The sequence below is a fragment of the Syngnathus leptorhynchus genome, chromosome 5 (assembly GCF_054491065.1).
Source record: "Syngnathus leptorhynchus isolate UIUO chromosome 5, UIUO_Slep, whole genome shotgun sequence".
In the NCBI taxonomy this organism is placed as follows: Eukaryota; Metazoa; Chordata; class Actinopteri; order Syngnathiformes; family Syngnathidae; genus Syngnathus; species Syngnathus leptorhynchus.
The window spans coordinates 18,348,344-18,366,929 of NC_141199.1; the positions used below are offsets into that span (position 1 = coordinate 18,348,344).

The window sequence follows — 18,586 nt, forward strand, 5'->3', positions numbered from 1 at the left end:
GACAGGCTTTGCAATCTCCAAGTGGAAGTCAAGTCTCCGTTGAACGGGAGCGAGCCGTCACCCGTTGATCGTGCCCTTCCTCGTCTCCAAATCGATGATTGTGTATTTCTTTTTGAACTAATTGCCACTCATAACATTGACCACGACAAAAGAGAACTTGTTTATGTGGAGTTCACTGTCTCGGGGGAAACATCCGATTCACTATTTTTGTGCTGAGGCCAAATTGTCCAATGAGTCTGTTTGGTTCATTCAATATACGTATATCCTGAGACCAAAGCAACGCATAGCATGATCCAAATCAAACTTTGTGCTCATGAAGCCAGATTTGTGCTGTTTGGGTCACGAAATAGCAAAGTAAGTTTATCTCCCAAAATTGCTGCAGCCAGCCAGCAGAAATACGTAGTTGAGGAAACAGGCATGCCGTTGAAACGTTGCTTCATTTGGAGTTTTCACCAAACAAAGTACAGCAGCTGTATTTACATTGGCGTCAACATTGACTGGTGACCAGGCGAGGCGAGGCTCATGTAAAGCGCTCCATTCAAACAATCAAATAGGCTCACAAAAAAAGCAGTCCATCTAAACACATAAGCTCACAAAAAGGGGGGGGGGGGGGGGGGAGTACAAGTACGAGCTGTGCTTTGGGCGATTCTTCTTGTTTCATTTTTGAGAGACAGGTTCTGCTCGGTGACGGCAAACTCGAACTGACTTTGGCAAGAATTCTTCTACAAGGATGCTTGAAGGCGTTGAAAGCCACTCCCGTTCGCTCCAAATGGCAACTCGGCACGAAAGGAGCTTTGCCTTTGCCAAATTTGCTAAGTCCTCTGACCTTGAGTTCTCCTCGCATCGCAGATGACGGGCGGATCTTTAGCTGCCACCGGAAACCAAACGCCTCCTCACTTGGTCGGATTGCCTGGAGGACTTTACCAAAGCTTGGATGGCTCTGTGCCTGTGCTTGCGTGCGTGCGTGCATGCGACGAGATGACGGAGCGTCACGTGCTCCTGCCAAAGTGTTGCGAGCGGAGCGGCTGGAGAGGGTCGCCCGGGCGGGCCCACGATGACTTGAGCTTGAGGTGGGCGACGATGGCACGTGTCGCCAGTGGGCACAAGTGGCGCTCCACCTGACAAGTCAAACAGCGCCCTCTACGGGCAGGCAGGCAGCACTTGAGGGCAAACGGAGCTGCTTTCTTGGATCGCAGTCGAGCGAGCGAGCGAGCGAGCGTGCCTTTGTATACGTCATCAAAGAACGGAATCAGCCATCCGTTTGTTTTGTGAAGTGCTTCTCCTCACTGGGGCTGAACCGGTCGCCAGCCAATCGTAGGGCATACAGAGCACAGACAAACCGCACTCGGACAATTTGGAGCGCTCAATGGCCGACCTGCCATGTATGGTTTTGGACGAAAGTTACGCACATATGTAGGCAGTCCCAAATCATCACTCTGCATTTGCGTTTGTCAGCTTCTTGCTCACGTTAGTTAAGGATCATTCTATTTGATCATTGATTGATTTGTTGATATTGACCATCCGTAGTAACGGATGGATGCTACGTTGAAGATTTGCCATGTTAATGTCGAAGTGGGACAAACAGTAACGCAACAATGTTTAACACGTCCAACACTTCGTTGGAAATAATTCCACGACAGTGGCGTTGACACACTTCGACCTATTCGTGATGAATTGATTTTAGTTTGGGGAGCAATTTTGCACAGCTTCGGACTGCGGGATTCTGATATCATTGCACCAGTGCACAACGTGTGTGTGTGTGTGTGTGTGTGTGTGTGTGTGTGTGTGTGTGTGTGTGTGAGAGAGTAAGTGAGTGAGTGAGTGAATGAGTGCTTTTTGTTAGCCCGTTTGTGGCATTCGCTATTGTACCTTTGGTGTGTGGTTTGCAGAATGTTTTTGTCAAGGACCATGTTTAGGCCCTATTTGAAAAATGATGTTTCCATGTTGGAGCCCATGGCTTGTAATCATTTGGGGCTTGCTATGTAATTATGATCATAATTCTTTTTGTTATTCAACATGATTGAGAGTTGAGCCAGGGTCAGTTACCACGGCAACCGTGCCAGTCAAACTTGCGTCACCTCGCTTTCTTGCCAATTGAGGCATGGGTGGACGGTCCTCTGGGTGCCAAGAGGAGGGAGGGGAGGGCAGGGGGGCTGACGTCGTGGCTCTAGACGGCGGAGGCGCGGACGGCCTTATCACGGGAGGGCCCCGCGCGGCGCAGCATCGGGAAGGCGGCGCCCAGGCACCCCGAGGCCACGCTGAGAGCCAGGCTGCTCCACGCCAGAGCCACCGACCAGCCGTAGCCGTGGTCCACGTCGTCCGGGAGGCCGTAGATGAAGGGGGGCTTCCGGGAAAGATCGTAGCTCACGCTGGCCGCGTACGTGCACAGAGAGATGGTGCAGAAGATTCCTGAAGGCAAGCGAGCGAGCGAGTGAGTGAAAGTGAGTGAGCTCAGGCATCAGAAGCGCTTATTTATGCCGCCAGCAGGGGGCGCATGCAACCCAAACGCACTCTCACACCAACAAACACCACGTGTGAACCCGCCAGGCAGGCAGGCAGGCAGCCAGGCAGGCAGGCAGGCAGGCAGGCAGGCAAACCCGGCTCACACATACGCACACGCACCTGCCATGAAGAAGAGGAGTCCAGCCACGTGTCGCGTGAGGCTGCCCTCCCAGAAGAAGCCCACGGCCGTCACGATGCTGCCGCACAGCAGGACGGCGGCCGCCATGCCCAGGAAGCCTGCCGTCATGCGTCGCAGGTCTGACGGCAAAAGACCAGAGTGTTCAAAATGTTCGATGCGGCCCCATGCAGTCTACAAGGGCAGCATTTGAGAATAGGAATGAAGCGGGCGGCCAAATTCACCACTCCCTGGCCACAGAAAATGACGTCAGAGTTGCTCAGGTAAAGCGGCCAATCTTCGCCCAGCTCGCAAACGTCACATGTTAGCTTTGGTTGATTGATTGATTGATTGATTGATTGATTGATTGTATTTCGATCTTAAAAACTTAAAAAGATATCAGTAAAATATAAGAGGGAAAAGAAAAGGAAAAAGAAAACAGGACAATAACAAAATGTCCGAAGCACGTCGTAAATAACAACTATTAGGACAGCTCGAAAAGGAGTCGGAAGAAGTTAAAGAACTTTTCAAATCCTACCCCCTATCTCTTTTATCTATTCATAATACAGATTTTTCTATACCTATGTACTTGTATACCATAATTATATACCACACACATTACTTCACTTATGTAATAATGTACAATAATCAGAACAACTAAAATGCAATAATAAGAATAATCAATAATAATGATATAATCATCAATACCATCTAATCAATACAATAATCAATCATCTATATTTATATAACAACACAGATAGGACTGTTTTACAATAACAATGCTACCCCTCTTCCCTGTATTTCCCTGTATTTGGCCCAAATCGATAGTTTGTATTTATTTTTAAATTGGTTGATGGTGGGACATTGTTTCATTTCCGTGCTCAGGCTCTTCCATAGCTTTAGTCCGTAGATTGTTATGCAATGTTTTTTGATTGTGGTCCGGCAATTTGGTACTCTGAAGTTTAATGGCTCTCTCAATTCGTAACCTCCGCTGGGCTGAGCCGCGATTGGACATTGGACAGCAAGCTGCATGCAAAACGGCCGCTCCCCTCAGCTGGGATGCTATACGTACGACATGTTCTTGAGTTCTGCTTCAAAAAAGTGTGTGCGTGTGTGTTGGAGTGTGCGTGCGTGTGGGTGTGGCTGGCTGCCTGGGGTTAGGTGTGTGTGGGGGCGACTCACGCAGGAGATGCCACTCGTCCTGCTGAATGCTCCTGGTCAGGTTGAGAGGGATGTTCCTCAGTCTGATTGGTTGAGAAAAATGATACTTGACCGCTGTGCAGCGCTCCGCAATACCTGCGCGCGCATACACACACACACGCACGCTCGCATGAGCTTCCCTCAAAACGGGATTGTCGTTTGCGTACTTGTGGCAGGCTGCACACCTGCGAGACGCCCCCCCCCCCCTCCCATACACACACACACACACACGCGCGAGTGCGCGCACATGACACGCGCATCACATGCGCCCGCTCGCACACAGGTTACACACACACGCACACGCACACACACGGAGCAGATCAATTAACACACGCGCACGCTGACACTCGCTCTTATTTCTTACGTACAGTATGAAATGTCATGACGGCTCACCTCTGTCGACCAGGCGGTCGATGTCCGGGTCGAGGCCGGCAACGTAGCACTTGCGCCAGAGGCCGGCGTGCGTGGAGAAGAGCGGGCGCCCGCACTCGGTCTCGAGGATGCCCATGCCCAGGATGGCGCGCCAGTTCTCTAGTAGCTCGTCCTCGCGGCTGCCTACATGGACGGGCTTGAGGAGCGCTACGTCGCGCGGCGCCGCGCCCGTGTCGAGCAACGGCAGGTGGTAGATGGGCATGTCGCGGTTTTGCTGGCCGCCCGAGTCGGCGCCCTGCCGCTCACAGTTGTCGCGGTGGCGCCGCGTGTCTGTCTCGTACCAGTGCTCGGTGCCGATGGCCGTCACCAGCAGTAGCAGCGAGAGCGCGCTCAGGGCCAGGCTCGCGGCGGCCGACGCGCGCTCCGCGGCCGGCCGGGCTCCGCTGCCGATGGCGGCGGCGACGGGGCCGCGGGCGTCGCTCTTCGCGCGGCTCGCTTTGTCTTCAGCCGCCATGGCGTCCTGCTGCCATCTCGGTTCGCGCGCGCCGCAGTTCGCCCTCGGGAGCGCGAGCGAGCGAGCGAGCACGCGCACGCACCAAGCGCCAAAGACGAGCGAGCGGCTGGTGTTGCTGCGGGCGCTCAGCGAGCGAGCAAGCGTGCGAAAGAGAGAGCGAGCGAGCGAGCCGTACTTCCGCCGCGCCGCCTTCAAAGTAATCACACGAACGCTTTTTGAAATTTGGACGCATGAAAATAAGCGAGGCTATTGCGCCGCAGACGGGCAGTCTCTTCATTGGGGCTGCGTGCACGAGTCGAGTGAATCTGCGTGGTCGTGTGCGCGTGAGTCCATTACTTTGGGTGAAGGAGAGCATAAGGTGACATCCGACCGTGGACATCGATTCGGCATCATCTGGTTCTGACCTTTGACCTTCCGCGACTGCACCACTTGAACACGATGATTGTTGATGAGCTCACGTGCGCGCACGCGCGCGGAAGGCATGTATCCAACCAACATGGCTGTCGAGTCCTGCTGATGAAGCTTCAACTGAGCGATCAATTATCTTCGGAAGGGAGGGGCTCACCTCTGACGCCGACACACAAGATCGTGGGAAACAGTCCACCGATATTGATCAGAGGCTCTTGCTCTGAGCGCGCGCCTTGTGTGTACGTGTGTGCGTATACATTGTTTACGTAGCGTGTTTTGAAATGATTTATTTAATTATTTAAATGAGAGCAACAATATGCCCAAAACATACATTGAAGTAGGAAGTTTACACGCCAACAAACAAAGGAAGTCAAAGTGCTGACCGACAGGAAGTGGAGTGACCTTCAAACACGCGTGCGCGCCCGCACACACACCTGCACGCAGTAAAAGCATATTAAAAGGATGGTTGTGGTTATTATTGACCCCATTCTCATTGTCCTAATATTATTTTTGCTCTCCGAGGCATTATGATGATGCTGTAGTGTTTGGGGGGGGGGGGGGGGGCGTTTGGGTCGGGAGGTCTCTGATTACACGAAACAGCAGCAGCGACTTTTATAAATTATTGATCAACTTAATGGACAACTTCTTTTTTTTGCCTCCATCACCTGAGCTGTCTCACGAGGAAAACGCACGTGACCCGCGACGGGAGCCGTCTGGACACCTTTGCTGGCGCATTATTCATTCCATTTTGCTTGCACCTCCTGCGCCCACACAGCCAAAGTCGAGGTGCGGCGTCATTTTTGCAACCTATTTTGCAGCATGGCTCGAGCGGAAGCCCTCCAATCACCTTTTCCGTTAAACGTGGGGAAATGAAAATTGTGTGCTCATAACAAAAACAAAAAACGGAAAAATATTTTTCCATGTGTTTGATAGGGCGATTTCATCAAAACGTGGAGCAATGACATGAGAATGCGTCCAAGTTATTGTGATACCACTCTGCACGCCGATTGATACCCGCCCCCGGGGGGTACAGTTGATTTTAAGATGAAGCCATGGAAACGCAACGAAGAAACGCGTTGGCTCGGCCGCCTCTTGCGTTGACCTTTGAGTGGCAACTACGAGCGCAAACGAGTGGAGCACACCAAAGATGACAGAAAGCAAGACGGCAAAAGGACTGTGATCAGGCTGAGCTAGTAGGTTGCTTAAAGTTGTGACTTTGCCAGAAAGAGGTGGCGCCTTGCAGAGCGCCTCGCCTCGCCTCGCCTCGCCTTGCCTTTCTGCGCTCACAGAAGTCAAGAAAAGGAAAGCTATACGTCCAGACAGGTGACAGACGATGCAATGTCAATTCAGGCTAAAGGTTGAGGCGCTCACAATTGGCCAAATGTCCATTTGACCATCGAGATGATCGGCGCGCGCTGCGGCGTGCATGGCGCCTCTTGTTTTTCTCGGCGATGCCACTTGTTCCCACGGCAACCGAAAACAGCTGACGGCCGTTTCCCTGGCAACCCGCTGCAGCGGCGGGCGGGCGTCGTCGTGGCAACTGAGGGCTTCGCTTCCAAGTGCACCTCATCGAGTGGCCAGCCACCGCAGGTTTGACTGGAGGAGGCGGAGCCCAGCGACCTCGACTCAGCTTGAATAATTTATTGATCGGCACTGCGGCAGGGGCGGGGGCGTGGAGAGCCGATGAAAATTTAAAGACGCACTTTGCGGCGAGTGCCAACGGCTCACCTTCGACCTTCTGTCTGACAGCAGCTAAGCACACTTGACTGACACGCACGCGCATGCACTGCACTACTGAAAGCGTGTAGCGCCTTTTGATTTGTCAGCGTTCATTCACTTTAATGACCTGCCATTGGTTTCAAAAAAATATGAGATCGACGTACATTTTGGGATCCAAGTAATCGCTCAGGACATGAAGTAGGTAGCCGAACAGGAGGCTGACGTGTCTCGCCGCCAGACCTGAAGGAGACAATCATCTGCAGACTCACAACAAAGGCGATGCACTTACGTTTAGGATGACATTTTCCTTGTACCTCCGCGGAACAAACAGGCGGTGGGCCTCAAAATGCGCGTGACAGGCAGGTCGTTGCATTCCATTAGTTCACCACAAGGTGGAACAAATACGCATGACTCAGCACGCACGCGGCAGTCAGTACACAGTACACACATATACACACATCAGTGACGTGCTGTGAGGTTCATGACTGGGGACTTGCACGTTGCTCGTCGACAGCGGAGCGGCTACGCAAGTGCGTTGACGTCATGACGCGTAGATGCAGCGCCCAAGAAGTTTTCTTTTTTGGGGGTTAAATTTCTGTGATGGACACTGCAAATGGGCGGTCCTTCCATAAGCGACGGGAAATTATAAATTCGTGTTTTTCCCTCTCTTCCATTCATCTACTTGTTCAAGGCCACCCACCCCACTATCCCGGTGGTCCAAAACTGCTTTTTAGATATCTTATTATAACGGGTTTGGTGAGAAGAATATAGGTCAAGTTGTAAAAGTTATGATGAGACGGTTGTTGCTGTCGTTCACACTCAGTAGGTAGCGGTAATGCTCTTTGAAGCTGCTGCCCCCCTCCCCCCGTCGCAAAACAAAACGAAGAAGACGACGACGAAGAAGACGAAGAAGACGAAGAAGACGAAGAAGACGAAGAAGACGAAGAAGACGAAGAAGACGACGAAGACGACGAAGAAGAAGAAGAAGAAGAAGAAGAAGAAGCCGCTCTAAAGTGGCAGCAACGATCATCACGCAAGCTAATGCTAACGTGATGTCTACGACCTCCAAAGCGGTTCTGGGACTTTCTGTGCTTGTAACTGTGAGCACCGTGGCTGCGGTCCACCTCAAGCAGGCCTGGGACAGACAGGTGAGCTCAAGCCAGCCACGGCAACGAAGAATGCATTTAGAAAGACCAGCTAAAATAGCAAAGCTAGCTAGCAACGAGGTGAGGTTTTAGGGAGGGATGGGACTTTCGTCATGCTTCCAGTGCACTGGTGTTTTAGTGTGCTGCTACAAACCAAAATAATCACAGCAACCTTATTTCTTTCATTGTTTTTATGTCTGTTTGGTTAGTTTGTTGCTACCACCATTTCTACTGAAGAGGGAGCAACACCAATGTGTACATACACCTATTACATCGATTATACTCTTATTAGTTTCTACAAACTTGTATACTTTATCATATCAATCAATGTGTCAATACTCTTATTACCTCATTCAAACATAGCCATTGGCTATCATCAATAAAACTATGACGCTGTTGTTTCATCTGCTGAAGTGCATTGTGTGCTCATTGCCGTAAAACATCCCAAGATCTTGTAAATCTTTGTTTTCCTTGCTCAACGACGGACATCTTGAACAAAAGGCAACACTACCTTAATGTGCTAACCCTAACCCCCCGTGACTTGTGTGTTTGCAGCGTCTCCATGAGGGCGTGCTGAGAGATTTGGAGCGAGTTGAGCGAAAGAAAGAGAACGTGCGGCTTCTTGAGGAGAACAGAAAGTTGAGCGCTCATCTGCGAGAGGAACGACGGGAGGCGCAGCGCTGATTTTCTGGCCGGCCGCCCAGCCAACCAGCGAGCTCATGGAGGGCGGAGGCGAGCCGGGCGGGGCGGCGGAGGACGAGGCGGCCTGCACCTCGGCCTCGGAGGGCCTGGAGGAGGGCGAGGTGGAGGGCGAGACGCTTCTGATCGTGGAGTCAGAGGACCAGGGCTCGCACGACCACAGCGGTGACTCCCTCGCCAGCGACCCGGGCGACGAGGCGGACGCCGTCTGGGCTTGCGACCGCTTAGCCTTTTACTGCGAGCGATGCCACAAGTGGATTCCTGCAGGTATGCCTTGTCCCCTTCACTTTGCTCTTTGCTCGGGCGCGGTACCGCGCGTCCCACTGAAACGCGTTAGTCGCCTGAGCTCAATAGGATTGTTTTGGGGGAAGCTAATGAAAGTCCCACGTATGGAAAGACGCTGCAGAAGTCAACCCTGACTATGACCTGCTCGCTGGGATGTTAAAGTCTAACTACAACACCTGCCCCGCTTTTGCTTTGTTGTTGGAGTGTAGTTTACTTGTGGATGGGTTTAAAAAAAAAAAAAAAAAACACTCAATATTTGTGGACTAATATAAAATGAGCCAGGTAGCCCAGTCCTACGGCGTTTTTTTTTTTTTTTTTTTTTTTTTTGGGCGTGATTCGACATTCTCATGGGTCAGCCCTCACCTCGCACTGCAACACCCTTGTATTAAGTGTGGTCTTGTCACCGTAGCTCATCTCCACGGCAACCAGCCCAGCTACCTGAAGGGTGACAACTTTTTCAAGTTCGTCTGCCGCGACTGCTCCGAGGACGGCGAAGAGACCTTCGAGAGGATGCGCCTCACCTGGCAGCAGGTCACAGCCTGGCGTGATTGGCGGGTGGGCGGATGCAATTGTGGCAAGGCTGACGTACGTGGCTTTGCGTGCGACAGGTGGTCATGCTGGCTATGTACAATCTGTCGCTGGAGGGAACCGGGCGCCAAGGCTACTTCCGCTGGAAGGAGGACATCTGCGCCTTCATTGGCCGCCACTGGAACTTCCTCTTGGGATCCAGGTGGCGAGCCGTCGCCACCAATTTTCTCGCATACCTGTCGTAGCCTGACAATAAAGGAGTCCGATTGGATACCGATGTACTTTTGGCACCCGGCAGAAAAAAGACCTCCACCTGGTGGAGCACGGTAGCGGGTTGTCTGTCGGTGGGAAGTCCCGCGTTCTTCCGCTCGGGGGCGCAAGAGTTCAGCGAGCCGGGGTGGTGGAAGCTTGTCCACAACCGACCGCCCATCCTGCGAAGCCCTGCCCCCAAGGCGACCGCCAAGCTTAAAGGTGAGCCGCCGTCGGTCGTATTCTCACCTTGGGTTTTGGTCCGACGGCATGGCCCGCTGTGGCAGGCGCGGGGGCGGCTTGCAAAACGGCAGCGGAGCCCACCGTGGTCGTGGAAGGGCTGCGCAAGAGGGGCGGCGGCAGGAACCCGGTGGAGACGGCCATGCAGCTGAAGGAGAAACGCTCGCGGACGCAGGAGGCCAAAGATATCCGGCGGGCTCAGAAAGAGGCGGGCTTTGCCGAACGCGCCGCAGCTTCCGCGCCTGTCACAATGGGCGGCGGGCGCGGCGCGGGGGCCGGACAGCGCCTGCCGGACGCGCTCCTGGAAAAAGGCGAGGTGGTTGAATTCTCCTCCGTCAGTTCCTCAGACAGGACGCCTCCGACCAGCCCGTCGCCGTCCCCCTCGCCTGACTTCTCGGCCCCTGGGACGCCGGCCTCTCACTCGGCCCCTCCTAGCCTGCTGTCGGAGGCCGACCTCATCCCAGATGCCATGCCGCCTCGAGCGCTCTTTCACGGTAAGTTGACGCTGACGCTCCAGACACGCCTTTTTTTCTTTCTCTCTTTCTTTCTTTCTTTCTTTCTTTGCGTCCAGACGACGAGGAGATGGAGGCCGTGATCGACCCCGGCATGGAGTACACCCCTCCCCCCGCCGCCTTGGTACGCAAGAAGCTCCGCCCGGCGCCACCTCACATCAAGCGTGAGATGGACAGCGAGGATGACGACGACGGGCGCCGGGGCGACTCGGAAGAAGCGGCGGGGCAGCGGGGCCCGGAGCCCAAGAGGTCGGCTCGCTGCGACAAAAGACACGGGAGCCCCGTGGTTCTTCGCCACGCCCTCATCGGCCCGTACGACGAGCGGATGCTGCGGCGCCGTCTAGACGCGTGCCCTCTGGCGTTGGCCGTCACGCCGCAGGCCTGCCGCCTCCGCCGTAAACTGATTGTGCGCCAGGCTAAGCGGCAGCACGGTCTCCCCCTGCTGAACATTGACCACGCGCTCAGCCTGGCGGGAGGAGCTTACGGCGCCGCGGCCCGGGAGACGGGCGGCGCCGCGTGCCGGGATCTGAGGGTCTTGGACCGCTTCCAGGTAATGCCGTGTGGCGGAAGCGACGGCTTTGTCGAAGCGTGACTGGCCACGCTTCTCTGCAGGTGAAAGGTCCTGCTCGTCGCGGCCCGCCCTCGCCTCGGCTGTCTTTCGGCTGTCGCCTGACGGGAGCCGACGGCGCTTCGGAGCAGAGCATCAAGAGCCCGTACACGGCCCGCCTCCTCAAACCCTACATCAGGTAAAAAGAAGAAAGAGCGAGCCAATTGAGCCCAGCTGTCTCCGAGATGTGACGTGAGGTTCGGTAGAAGGTGTGAATCTCGGGAGAACGGCATGCCGGAGGAGATGGAAATGTGGTCCGGCCATCTTCCACAAGGCTGTTTGCTTTTCGTGCCCGCTTGTAAATTTGAGATACGATCCGTCCCAGTGAGATGAATGGCCTTCCTGGTCGACGGAGAGGCTCGTCGGGCAATCGATCCTAATTGGATGTCTGTCACGTTCATCGGCCAGGCGCGACTACGAGAGCCGGCCCCTCAAGATGCGTCTGCTGGCCGAGATTCGAGCGCACCCCCACCGCCGCGACCCCGGCTGGATCCCAGAGCCCGACGCCCCTCTGGACTACTGCTACGTGCGACCCAGTCACATCGCCTCGGTCAACGCCATGTGTCGCCAAGGCTTCTGGCCAGGTAAGGCAACGTCGCCGCCGCCGCCGCAGCAGCAGCAGCAGCGCCCCAAACACCTCCGTGTGCTTTGAGCCGCGGCCTCCCTCCCCCTCAGGAGTAGACCTGTCAGAGTGCCTGCAGTACCCCGACTTCAGCGTGGTGGCGCTCTACAAAAAGGTGGTGGTGGGCTTCGGTTTTATGGTGCCCGACGTCAAGTACAACGAGGCGTACGTCTCCTTCCTTCTGGTCCACCCCGAGTGGCGGCGGGCGGGTATCGGAACCTTCATGATCTACCACCTCATACAGGTCAATTTTCTGTCTTTCTTTCTCTACATTCTTTTCTTTCTGGCCCCAGCCAGCGCAAATACCTTTCTGCCATTTCATGAAGTCACGTGGCGTTATGGCGCTGTTTTTTTTGCTCCCAGACTTGCATGGGCAAGGACGTGACGCTTCACGTGTCCGCCGGCAATCCCGCCATGTTGCTCTATCAGAAGTTCGGCTTTCAGGCCGAGGAGTACATCCTGGACTTTTACGACAAGTATTACGCGCTGGACAGCGCCGAATGTCGCCACGCCTTCTTCCTGCGATTGCGACGCTGAGCCCGCCCAGTCAAAAGTCAATATGTGTACGCACGAGGGTTAGGGTTATTTCTTTGTTTCCCTGCTCGCGTCTCGCTGTCGCGATCGGAGAGAAGGACCCGGACGGCTCCTCCGCCAGCGACGTGGCAGCGGAAAGAAAAAAGGGCCCTATGTGACCTTCGATGTTGCTTCACATACGTAGATGAAAGTCAAAGTGCTTCAGCTGAGTTTGTATCAGACCCGACATCCTGCAGCGGGGTATCGGTGCCGACCAGAGCTACATTGATCCGGCGCGTCACAACTATGTAAGGACAGAGACATCATTGCCACCTTCAAAGTGTTTTCTTTTTACTTCATGTCTCCAGAATAAATACTTGTACTTAGTCAATGGCGAGTCGGAGAGTTCTGTGAGGGTGGCTTTGGGAGCACGGGCGACCGGACCCTCTTATCGGGGAGAGTTGCACCCCGCCAAGGCTTCCCTCTATCTTACCGATTCCGTTACCAACTTTTATCGACAGAATTTCTAGGTGCCGTTGAGGGCCTTCCATTGGGTAGACCTCAGTATCGCATCTTTTTGCTGCTGTTTCATCCCATAATCTCTCACTGGAGCAGAGTCCATACCGCAAGTTCCATGGTAGGTATGCATCCCCCCCCTCGGGTGTTCAGATCGGGTCAGGGTTCTCACACTATTGATGGCGTCACGCTATATGAATGGCTGGGATGACAGTACGATGACGTCTCGGATTGTGATTGGTCTGTTTTGCGGAAATAGGATTGTAGTTCGGACGGATGATTTGGGCGACTAGAACTTCTAAAAACAATGTGCACAATGGTGACTATTTGATGTATTAATGCTTTTGACGTTTTAAAAGGAAAATGTGAAATTTGCAGCGACAGCAGGTGGTAATATGTAATTGCCCTAATGGGGTCCTCTAATGCGGCGTGCGTCGTATGTTAAACGTTTTGAGATCGCCTGCTTACAAATATCACAATAACGATTAGTGGGAGGCTCTCGACTGTTGTGTCTCTTTAAAGGCGTTCACTCAGGAGCGGTCTCTCTCCCTCGTACATAAACCCCGTTGGATTTAGCGAGATCTACGCGGCATCAAATTACCGTATTGGTGTACCAGACCAGGAATAAATTTAAATGATCTCCAATTGATATTATTGATGTGAAATCGCTATCTTAACTGACGGAGAGGCGTGGTTTATTAGTTGGCTAATGGTATAGTTTGGAGCAGGCATTTCTTGGGACATCCCCACGTCTGCGTGAGCTTTTTAGGACCCCCGGTCCGAATGGAGCATGGCTGGCTGGACAGCGAGCTAATTGACAGAAACGACGTTTACAAGAGGACTTCGGCAGTTAGTACAACCATAAATATATACACTTATCATACGTGACGTATGTCTTGAAAAGAAAAATCGTGAGGAGGACGTTCGAGATGTCTGACGCAAAAGTAAAGAAGGAACCGAACATTTGTGAAGTTGAAAACAGGTCAGCCACTTTGTCCTAGGTTTATAGCTTTGCCTTGTATTTACAGTCTTCATAGTTCATGATGTTATTGGCATGTTTCTTGTGGACACCCTACATACATACATACAGACATACATACAGACATACGGACATGTTTTGAGATGGAGCGACATCGGCTACGTTTACATGTCAACATTTCTTCAATCCCATCAGAGGTTTTGCCGTTTTCATGGACACTTTGTGTATTGGACACTTTGTGTATTGTCAATGAGTCTTTTGATTGATTGTTTGCATTTAAATGAAAATCAAAACAAACAAAAGAAATCAACCCTTCCACTTCAGCGTGTTGTTGCATTTTCAGGATCAAAGAGCTGTGTCAGCAGTTTCCTCACGGCATCACCGACCAGGTGATTCAGAACGACATGCCGCACCTGGACGCTCAGCAGAGGGCCGCTGCCATCAACAAACTGCTCTCGCTGGTTCGTGGCCCTTTGCCTTCGCTCCCTTGCCCGCCCTCTGCCTGACCCCTGCTTGACATATGCGCCAGGGTTGTCTGGATCTGCTCCGGAACAGCAGCGGGCTCCTCTATAGGCTGAAGGAGACGCAGAGCGCCAGGTAACACGCCGTCGCCACACGCGTGCCGAGCGCTTTGTGTGACCTGCCGCCGTGCGAATGTGCGTGGGTGACGTCAGCAAGATGAAAGGTTCCGACAACCAGGAGAAGCTGGTCTACCAGATCATCGAAGACGCCGCAAACAAAGGTGAGTGGGTGCGTCCCGATCTTAGTTTAAGGATTTGAGCTTGCGACGTGCACACGCACTCACGCGCCACCCGTGCGCAGGCATCTGGAGCCGGGACATCCGCTTCAAGAGCAACCTCCCTCTGACCGAGATCAACAAGATCCTCAAGAACCTCGAGAGCAAAAAACTCATCAAGGCCGTCAAGTCTGTGGCGGTGAGTCCTCCGTGGCTTTGGCGCCGTTTTGCAAGCGTCCTGCCGTATCGCGTCATAATGAGGCCGCTCGGCGCTTTCCAAACTGGAACGCGGTGAGAAATGACACTTGGCCTCGCGCTCGCTTACCCGCCAATGCGTGCGTTGACGTCGTGGGCCTGCGCGAAGAATCCCCGGACCGCCACCCCTGGCTCGGTCGCACCTTTTGATGAGCCCGACGTGTCGAAGCGGGCGTGCCGTGTTGAAGGGGAGGAGGTGGGGGGAGCTCTATTGTGAGAAATGCGGTCCGTGTTGAAAAGGGAAGTGAGCGAGCGGAAAAGTTTGAATTTGCACTGGCGACCGCATGAAACACTTTCCCGTGGTAGGAACAAACGGAAAAAGTGGAAATGTGCAATTCTGGCGCGCAACTTCAAATCCTCAATAAGGCTGCGCGTGAGTGTGTGCAGGCGTCCAAGAAGAAAGTCTACATGTTGTTCAACGTGCAGCCAGACCGCTCAGTGACGGGCGGCGCCTGGTACAGTGACCAGGACTTTGAGTCGGAGTTTGTGGAGGTGTTGAACCAGCAGTGCTTCAAGTTCCTCCACGGCAAGGTGAGGTCACGTCACCGGGGCAGGGGGTGGAGCGCCAGTCGAGCTGAGCCGTGTAAATCAAATGGGTGCTGGGGAAGAGAAACAAAATGGCGTCCCTTCCTCTGCACTTTGCTCTCTACGGCTTTGGGCGCCGGATGGCACGGGAGCATAAGGGGGGGGGGGAAGCTGAAAATCACGTGATTTGCCGCTCACACTAACACCTCCTGCGCGCACGCTCAGGCGGAGTCGGCACAGGACAGCAAGCAGAGTCCCGTGCTCCAGAGGAACAGTTCCTTCGCCACCTCGCACGAAGTCTGGAAGTACATCAGCGAGCTGGGCATCAGCAAGGTAGCTGTGGACACGCCCCCGCCCCACCCGTGCTCCCACCCCTTGCCCGCTGAGCGTCCTTCTGCTCCGGCCCGGCCAGGTGGACCTGTCCACGGAGGACACAGAGACCATCCTGGACACACTGGTGTATGATGGCAAGGCGGAGATGAACCTGATGGCGGCCAAGGAGGGGACGATGGGCAGCGTGGACGGACGCATCAAGCTGTATCGCGCCGTCAAGGCTGTGACGGCCCCCGCCGGACTGGTCAAGACGCCCTGCGGACTCTGCCCGGTAACGCCGACCTTTTTGTTTGGTCCTTTGCTTCGGAGCTCTTGGACGTAGACGTGGCGGGAGGCCGCCCGAGGAAGGCAACGCTGCCTTGATAGTCGGATGCTCCTTGACTTGCCCTCGCTTGCGTGCTCTGCCTTAAACGCCCTCTCACAAAACGCTGTTGGGGTTTTGCGGCCGGCAGGTTTTCCACGAGTGTCACGATGGCGGCGAGATCTCGCCATCCACCTGCGTCTACTTGGACCAATGGCTTGACTTCTGACAGCTGGCTCGTGCCCCCGACGACCCACTGTGCCGCTTCGCTGGGGCTTCCTTACTGGCATATGGTTGCCGCCTGCGCCCTTGTCAATAAAGTCAATCCTCGCATGGCTCGTTTCATGATGCTTTGCAACTGCGGGAAGAATTGTATTCCGAGATCAAAGAAAGCTCTGAATAGTTGACGGCGTGAAGCGGATACATATAGAATACAGAGAGCGACCAACCACCGTTCCAACCACATTGCGGGAGGTAGGTACGTGGAAACATTGAATAATTTATCTCCAAAATGATAAACAATCTCAGTCATTTCATAGACTATCACTTGTTTTATTGAAAGCATTCAACAAGTTACCGGTAAATCGACAAAAATACTTCTTAATGAAAGACTATAAATTGAGAAGATTTTATAATTCCAAGATTGAAAATACTCTGAAAAGTTTTTGTGTTGCCTGTATGCAGAATCGATCTTTGGAATAGTTTGGATACTCAACAATGTCAAAATACACGCAAAAATCAATTATTATGGAAACACATCTGGAGAAAGAAGGGAATAGGTCGAGGACGAACCGGCGAACACATGCATGTAAGGCGGACGTTGTACCAACGGCGCCATTATCTCCACACCTATTACAGCAAGTCTACTAAATAAAACAGCGGTTGCTATATGACGTCATTTACTCGCCGCAGTCACGTGACGCGAAACTTCCGCCGAGATTCACATCCGTGGGCGTGGCTCGCAACGCTCGATACGCTGTTCGAATATTAAAATATATACATATAGACAAGGGAGAAAAGAAAAAGTGCTAAGACGGGCGTCAACCCGCTTGATCATGCTGAATTGACAATTGATGGGTGTCGCATCATTATGTGTCCCAGGTGGACTTACTAGATAATGCGCTATTGTGTCAACACGGCTTCTTAGAGTCTGCTAGAGAAAACAGCGATTGATATTTAACGTTTCCACGTCGCAGTCATGACGTAAACATAACGTCAATGGGCGGAACTTCTGCCAAAATTCAAATCCGTGGGCGTGGCTCGCAACACAGAAGTAGGAAGTTGATACGCTGTTTGAATATTAAGGCAGACGTATACGTTCAGACGAGGGGGAAAAGAAAAGAGTGCTGAGACTGGTCTCGAACCCGCAACATCATGCTCAAGAGGAGGACGTGCTAACCAGTGCGCCATTATATCAAATGGTAATACCTCCAAGTCTACTAAACAAAACAGCAGTTGCTATATGACGTTGCCACGGCGCAGTAATGTGACGCGGACATGGCCGCAAGTGTTGTCACAGACGCCGAATTTCGACGATTTTTCCTGTCTAACCGTTGTAAATGATTGCGTTGATCAAAAAAAAAAAACTTTATTCAACTCTAATTTACCGTTTAAGATAATATTACGTGGCAGTCACGTGCCGCGGAAATGACGTCACTAGGCGGAACTTCCGCTGAGATTCAAATCTGTGGGCGTGGCTTTCAACGGGGAGTAGGCTGTAGAGCTAAGCGACACAGAGCGGGTAGTAACACGACGATTAACAAGAGAAATGTTTTATTTTCTGCTTGCAACTGGACCGTCTTGAGCGTACACGGTAAATACAACTCATTGTGTTTTAAAACAAGTACTTTTGTAGCCCTAAAAGCGAGTGAGTGAGTGTGCGTGTGTTGGACGTCGAATTCGTCGTCTGCTGACTGCCACGAACGCCGAATTTCGACGATTCTTCCTGGTCATAGGTTGTAAATCATTACATTGATTTAAAAAAAAACTTCATTTAACTGTAATTTACAGTTTTAGATCATATTACGTCGCAGTCATGTGCCGCGAAATGACGTGAATAGGCGTAACTCCCGCCAAGATTCAAATCCGCGGATACAAACATGACGATTATCAACAGAAATCTTTATTTTCTGCTTGCAACTGGACCGTCTTGAGCGTACACGGTAAATACAATTCTTTATATATATATATTTTTTTAAATAAGTACTTTTGTAGCCCTGAAAAGGAGTGAGTGTGTGTGTGTGGGGGGGGACGTCGAAATTGTCGTCAGCTGCCTGCCACATACGCCGAATCTCGACGATTCTTTCTGGTCAAAGGTTGTAAATCATAACGTTGATAAAAAAAAATAATAATTAACTGTAATTTACAGTTTTAGATCATATTACGTCGCAGTCATGTGCCGCGAAATGACGTGAATAGGCGGAACTCCCGCCAAGATTCAAATCCGCGGATACAAACATGACTATTATCAACAGAAATATCTTTATTTTCTGCTTGCAACTGGAACGTCTTGAGCGTACACGGTACATACAACTCTTTATTTATTCATTTATTTATTTATAAATAAGTACTTTTGTAGCCCTGAAAAGCGAGTGAGTGTGCGTGTGTGGGGGGGGGGACGTCGAATTTGTCGTCAGGTGCCTGCCACATACGCCGAGTTTCGACGATTCTTCCTGGTCAAAGGTTGTAAATGATTGCGTTGATTAAAAAAT

At 52.5% G+C, this 18,586-nt stretch overlaps 4 protein-coding genes across 5 annotated transcripts; 3 read left to right on the forward strand and 1 right to left on the reverse strand.

Annotated features, from left to right (window-relative positions):
• Nucleotides 1–390: 390 nt before the first annotated feature.
• Nucleotides 391–4,718, reverse strand: tmem178a (transmembrane protein 178a). Its single transcript, XM_085912327.1, has 4 exons — nucleotides 4,211–4,718; nucleotides 3,800–3,913; nucleotides 2,623–2,760; nucleotides 391–2,409 (listed from the first exon to the last, which is right to left on the reverse strand). Exons 1-4 carry the CDS (start codon nucleotides 4,701–4,703, stop codon nucleotides 2,168–2,170), a joined length of 987 nt encoding a protein of 328 aa, XP_085768453.1. The 5' UTR covers nucleotides 4,704–4,718; the 3' UTR covers nucleotides 391–2,167.
• Nucleotides 4,719–6,386: 1,668 nt separating this feature from the next.
• pet117 (PET117 cytochrome c oxidase chaperone) lies at nucleotides 6,387–8,678 on the forward strand. The gene is made up of 2 exons (XM_085913054.1): nucleotides 6,387–7,978; nucleotides 8,531–8,678. The coding sequence occupies exons 1-2, from the start codon at nucleotides 7,883–7,885 to the stop codon at nucleotides 8,657–8,659; spliced, it is 225 nt and encodes a 74-aa protein (XP_085769180.1). The 5' UTR covers nucleotides 6,387–7,882; the 3' UTR covers nucleotides 8,660–8,678.
• A 16-nt stretch (nucleotides 8,679–8,694) lies between these two features.
• On the forward strand, nucleotides 8,695–12,621 carry kat14 (lysine acetyltransferase 14). The gene is made up of 10 exons (XM_085913053.1): nucleotides 8,695–8,941; nucleotides 9,369–9,490; nucleotides 9,568–9,689; nucleotides 9,786–9,958; nucleotides 10,024–10,470; nucleotides 10,548–11,038; nucleotides 11,101–11,234; nucleotides 11,504–11,679; nucleotides 11,771–11,961; nucleotides 12,081–12,621. Exons 1-10 carry the CDS (start codon nucleotides 8,695–8,697, stop codon nucleotides 12,252–12,254), a joined length of 2,277 nt encoding a protein of 758 aa, XP_085769179.1. The 3' UTR covers nucleotides 12,255–12,621.
• A 447-nt stretch (nucleotides 12,622–13,068) lies between these two features.
• polr3f (polymerase (RNA) III (DNA directed) polypeptide F) lies at nucleotides 13,069–16,208 on the forward strand. 2 transcript variants are annotated; one of them, XM_085911969.1, is made up of 9 exons: nucleotides 13,069–13,728; nucleotides 14,069–14,186; nucleotides 14,255–14,322; nucleotides 14,400–14,467; nucleotides 14,548–14,660; nucleotides 15,104–15,247; nucleotides 15,467–15,574; nucleotides 15,654–15,845; nucleotides 16,027–16,208. In XM_085911969.1, the coding sequence occupies exons 1-9, from the start codon at nucleotides 13,676–13,678 to the stop codon at nucleotides 16,102–16,104; spliced, it is 942 nt and encodes a 313-aa protein (XP_085768095.1). In that variant the 5' UTR covers nucleotides 13,069–13,675; the 3' UTR covers nucleotides 16,105–16,208. The 2 variants fall into 2 exon arrangements, with proteins under 2 accessions (XP_085768095.1, XP_085768094.1); XM_085911968.1 differs by lacking the exon at nucleotides 13,069–13,728 and adding an exon at nucleotides 13,795–13,922.
• The last annotated feature ends 2,378 nt before the right edge of the window (nucleotides 16,209–18,586 follow it).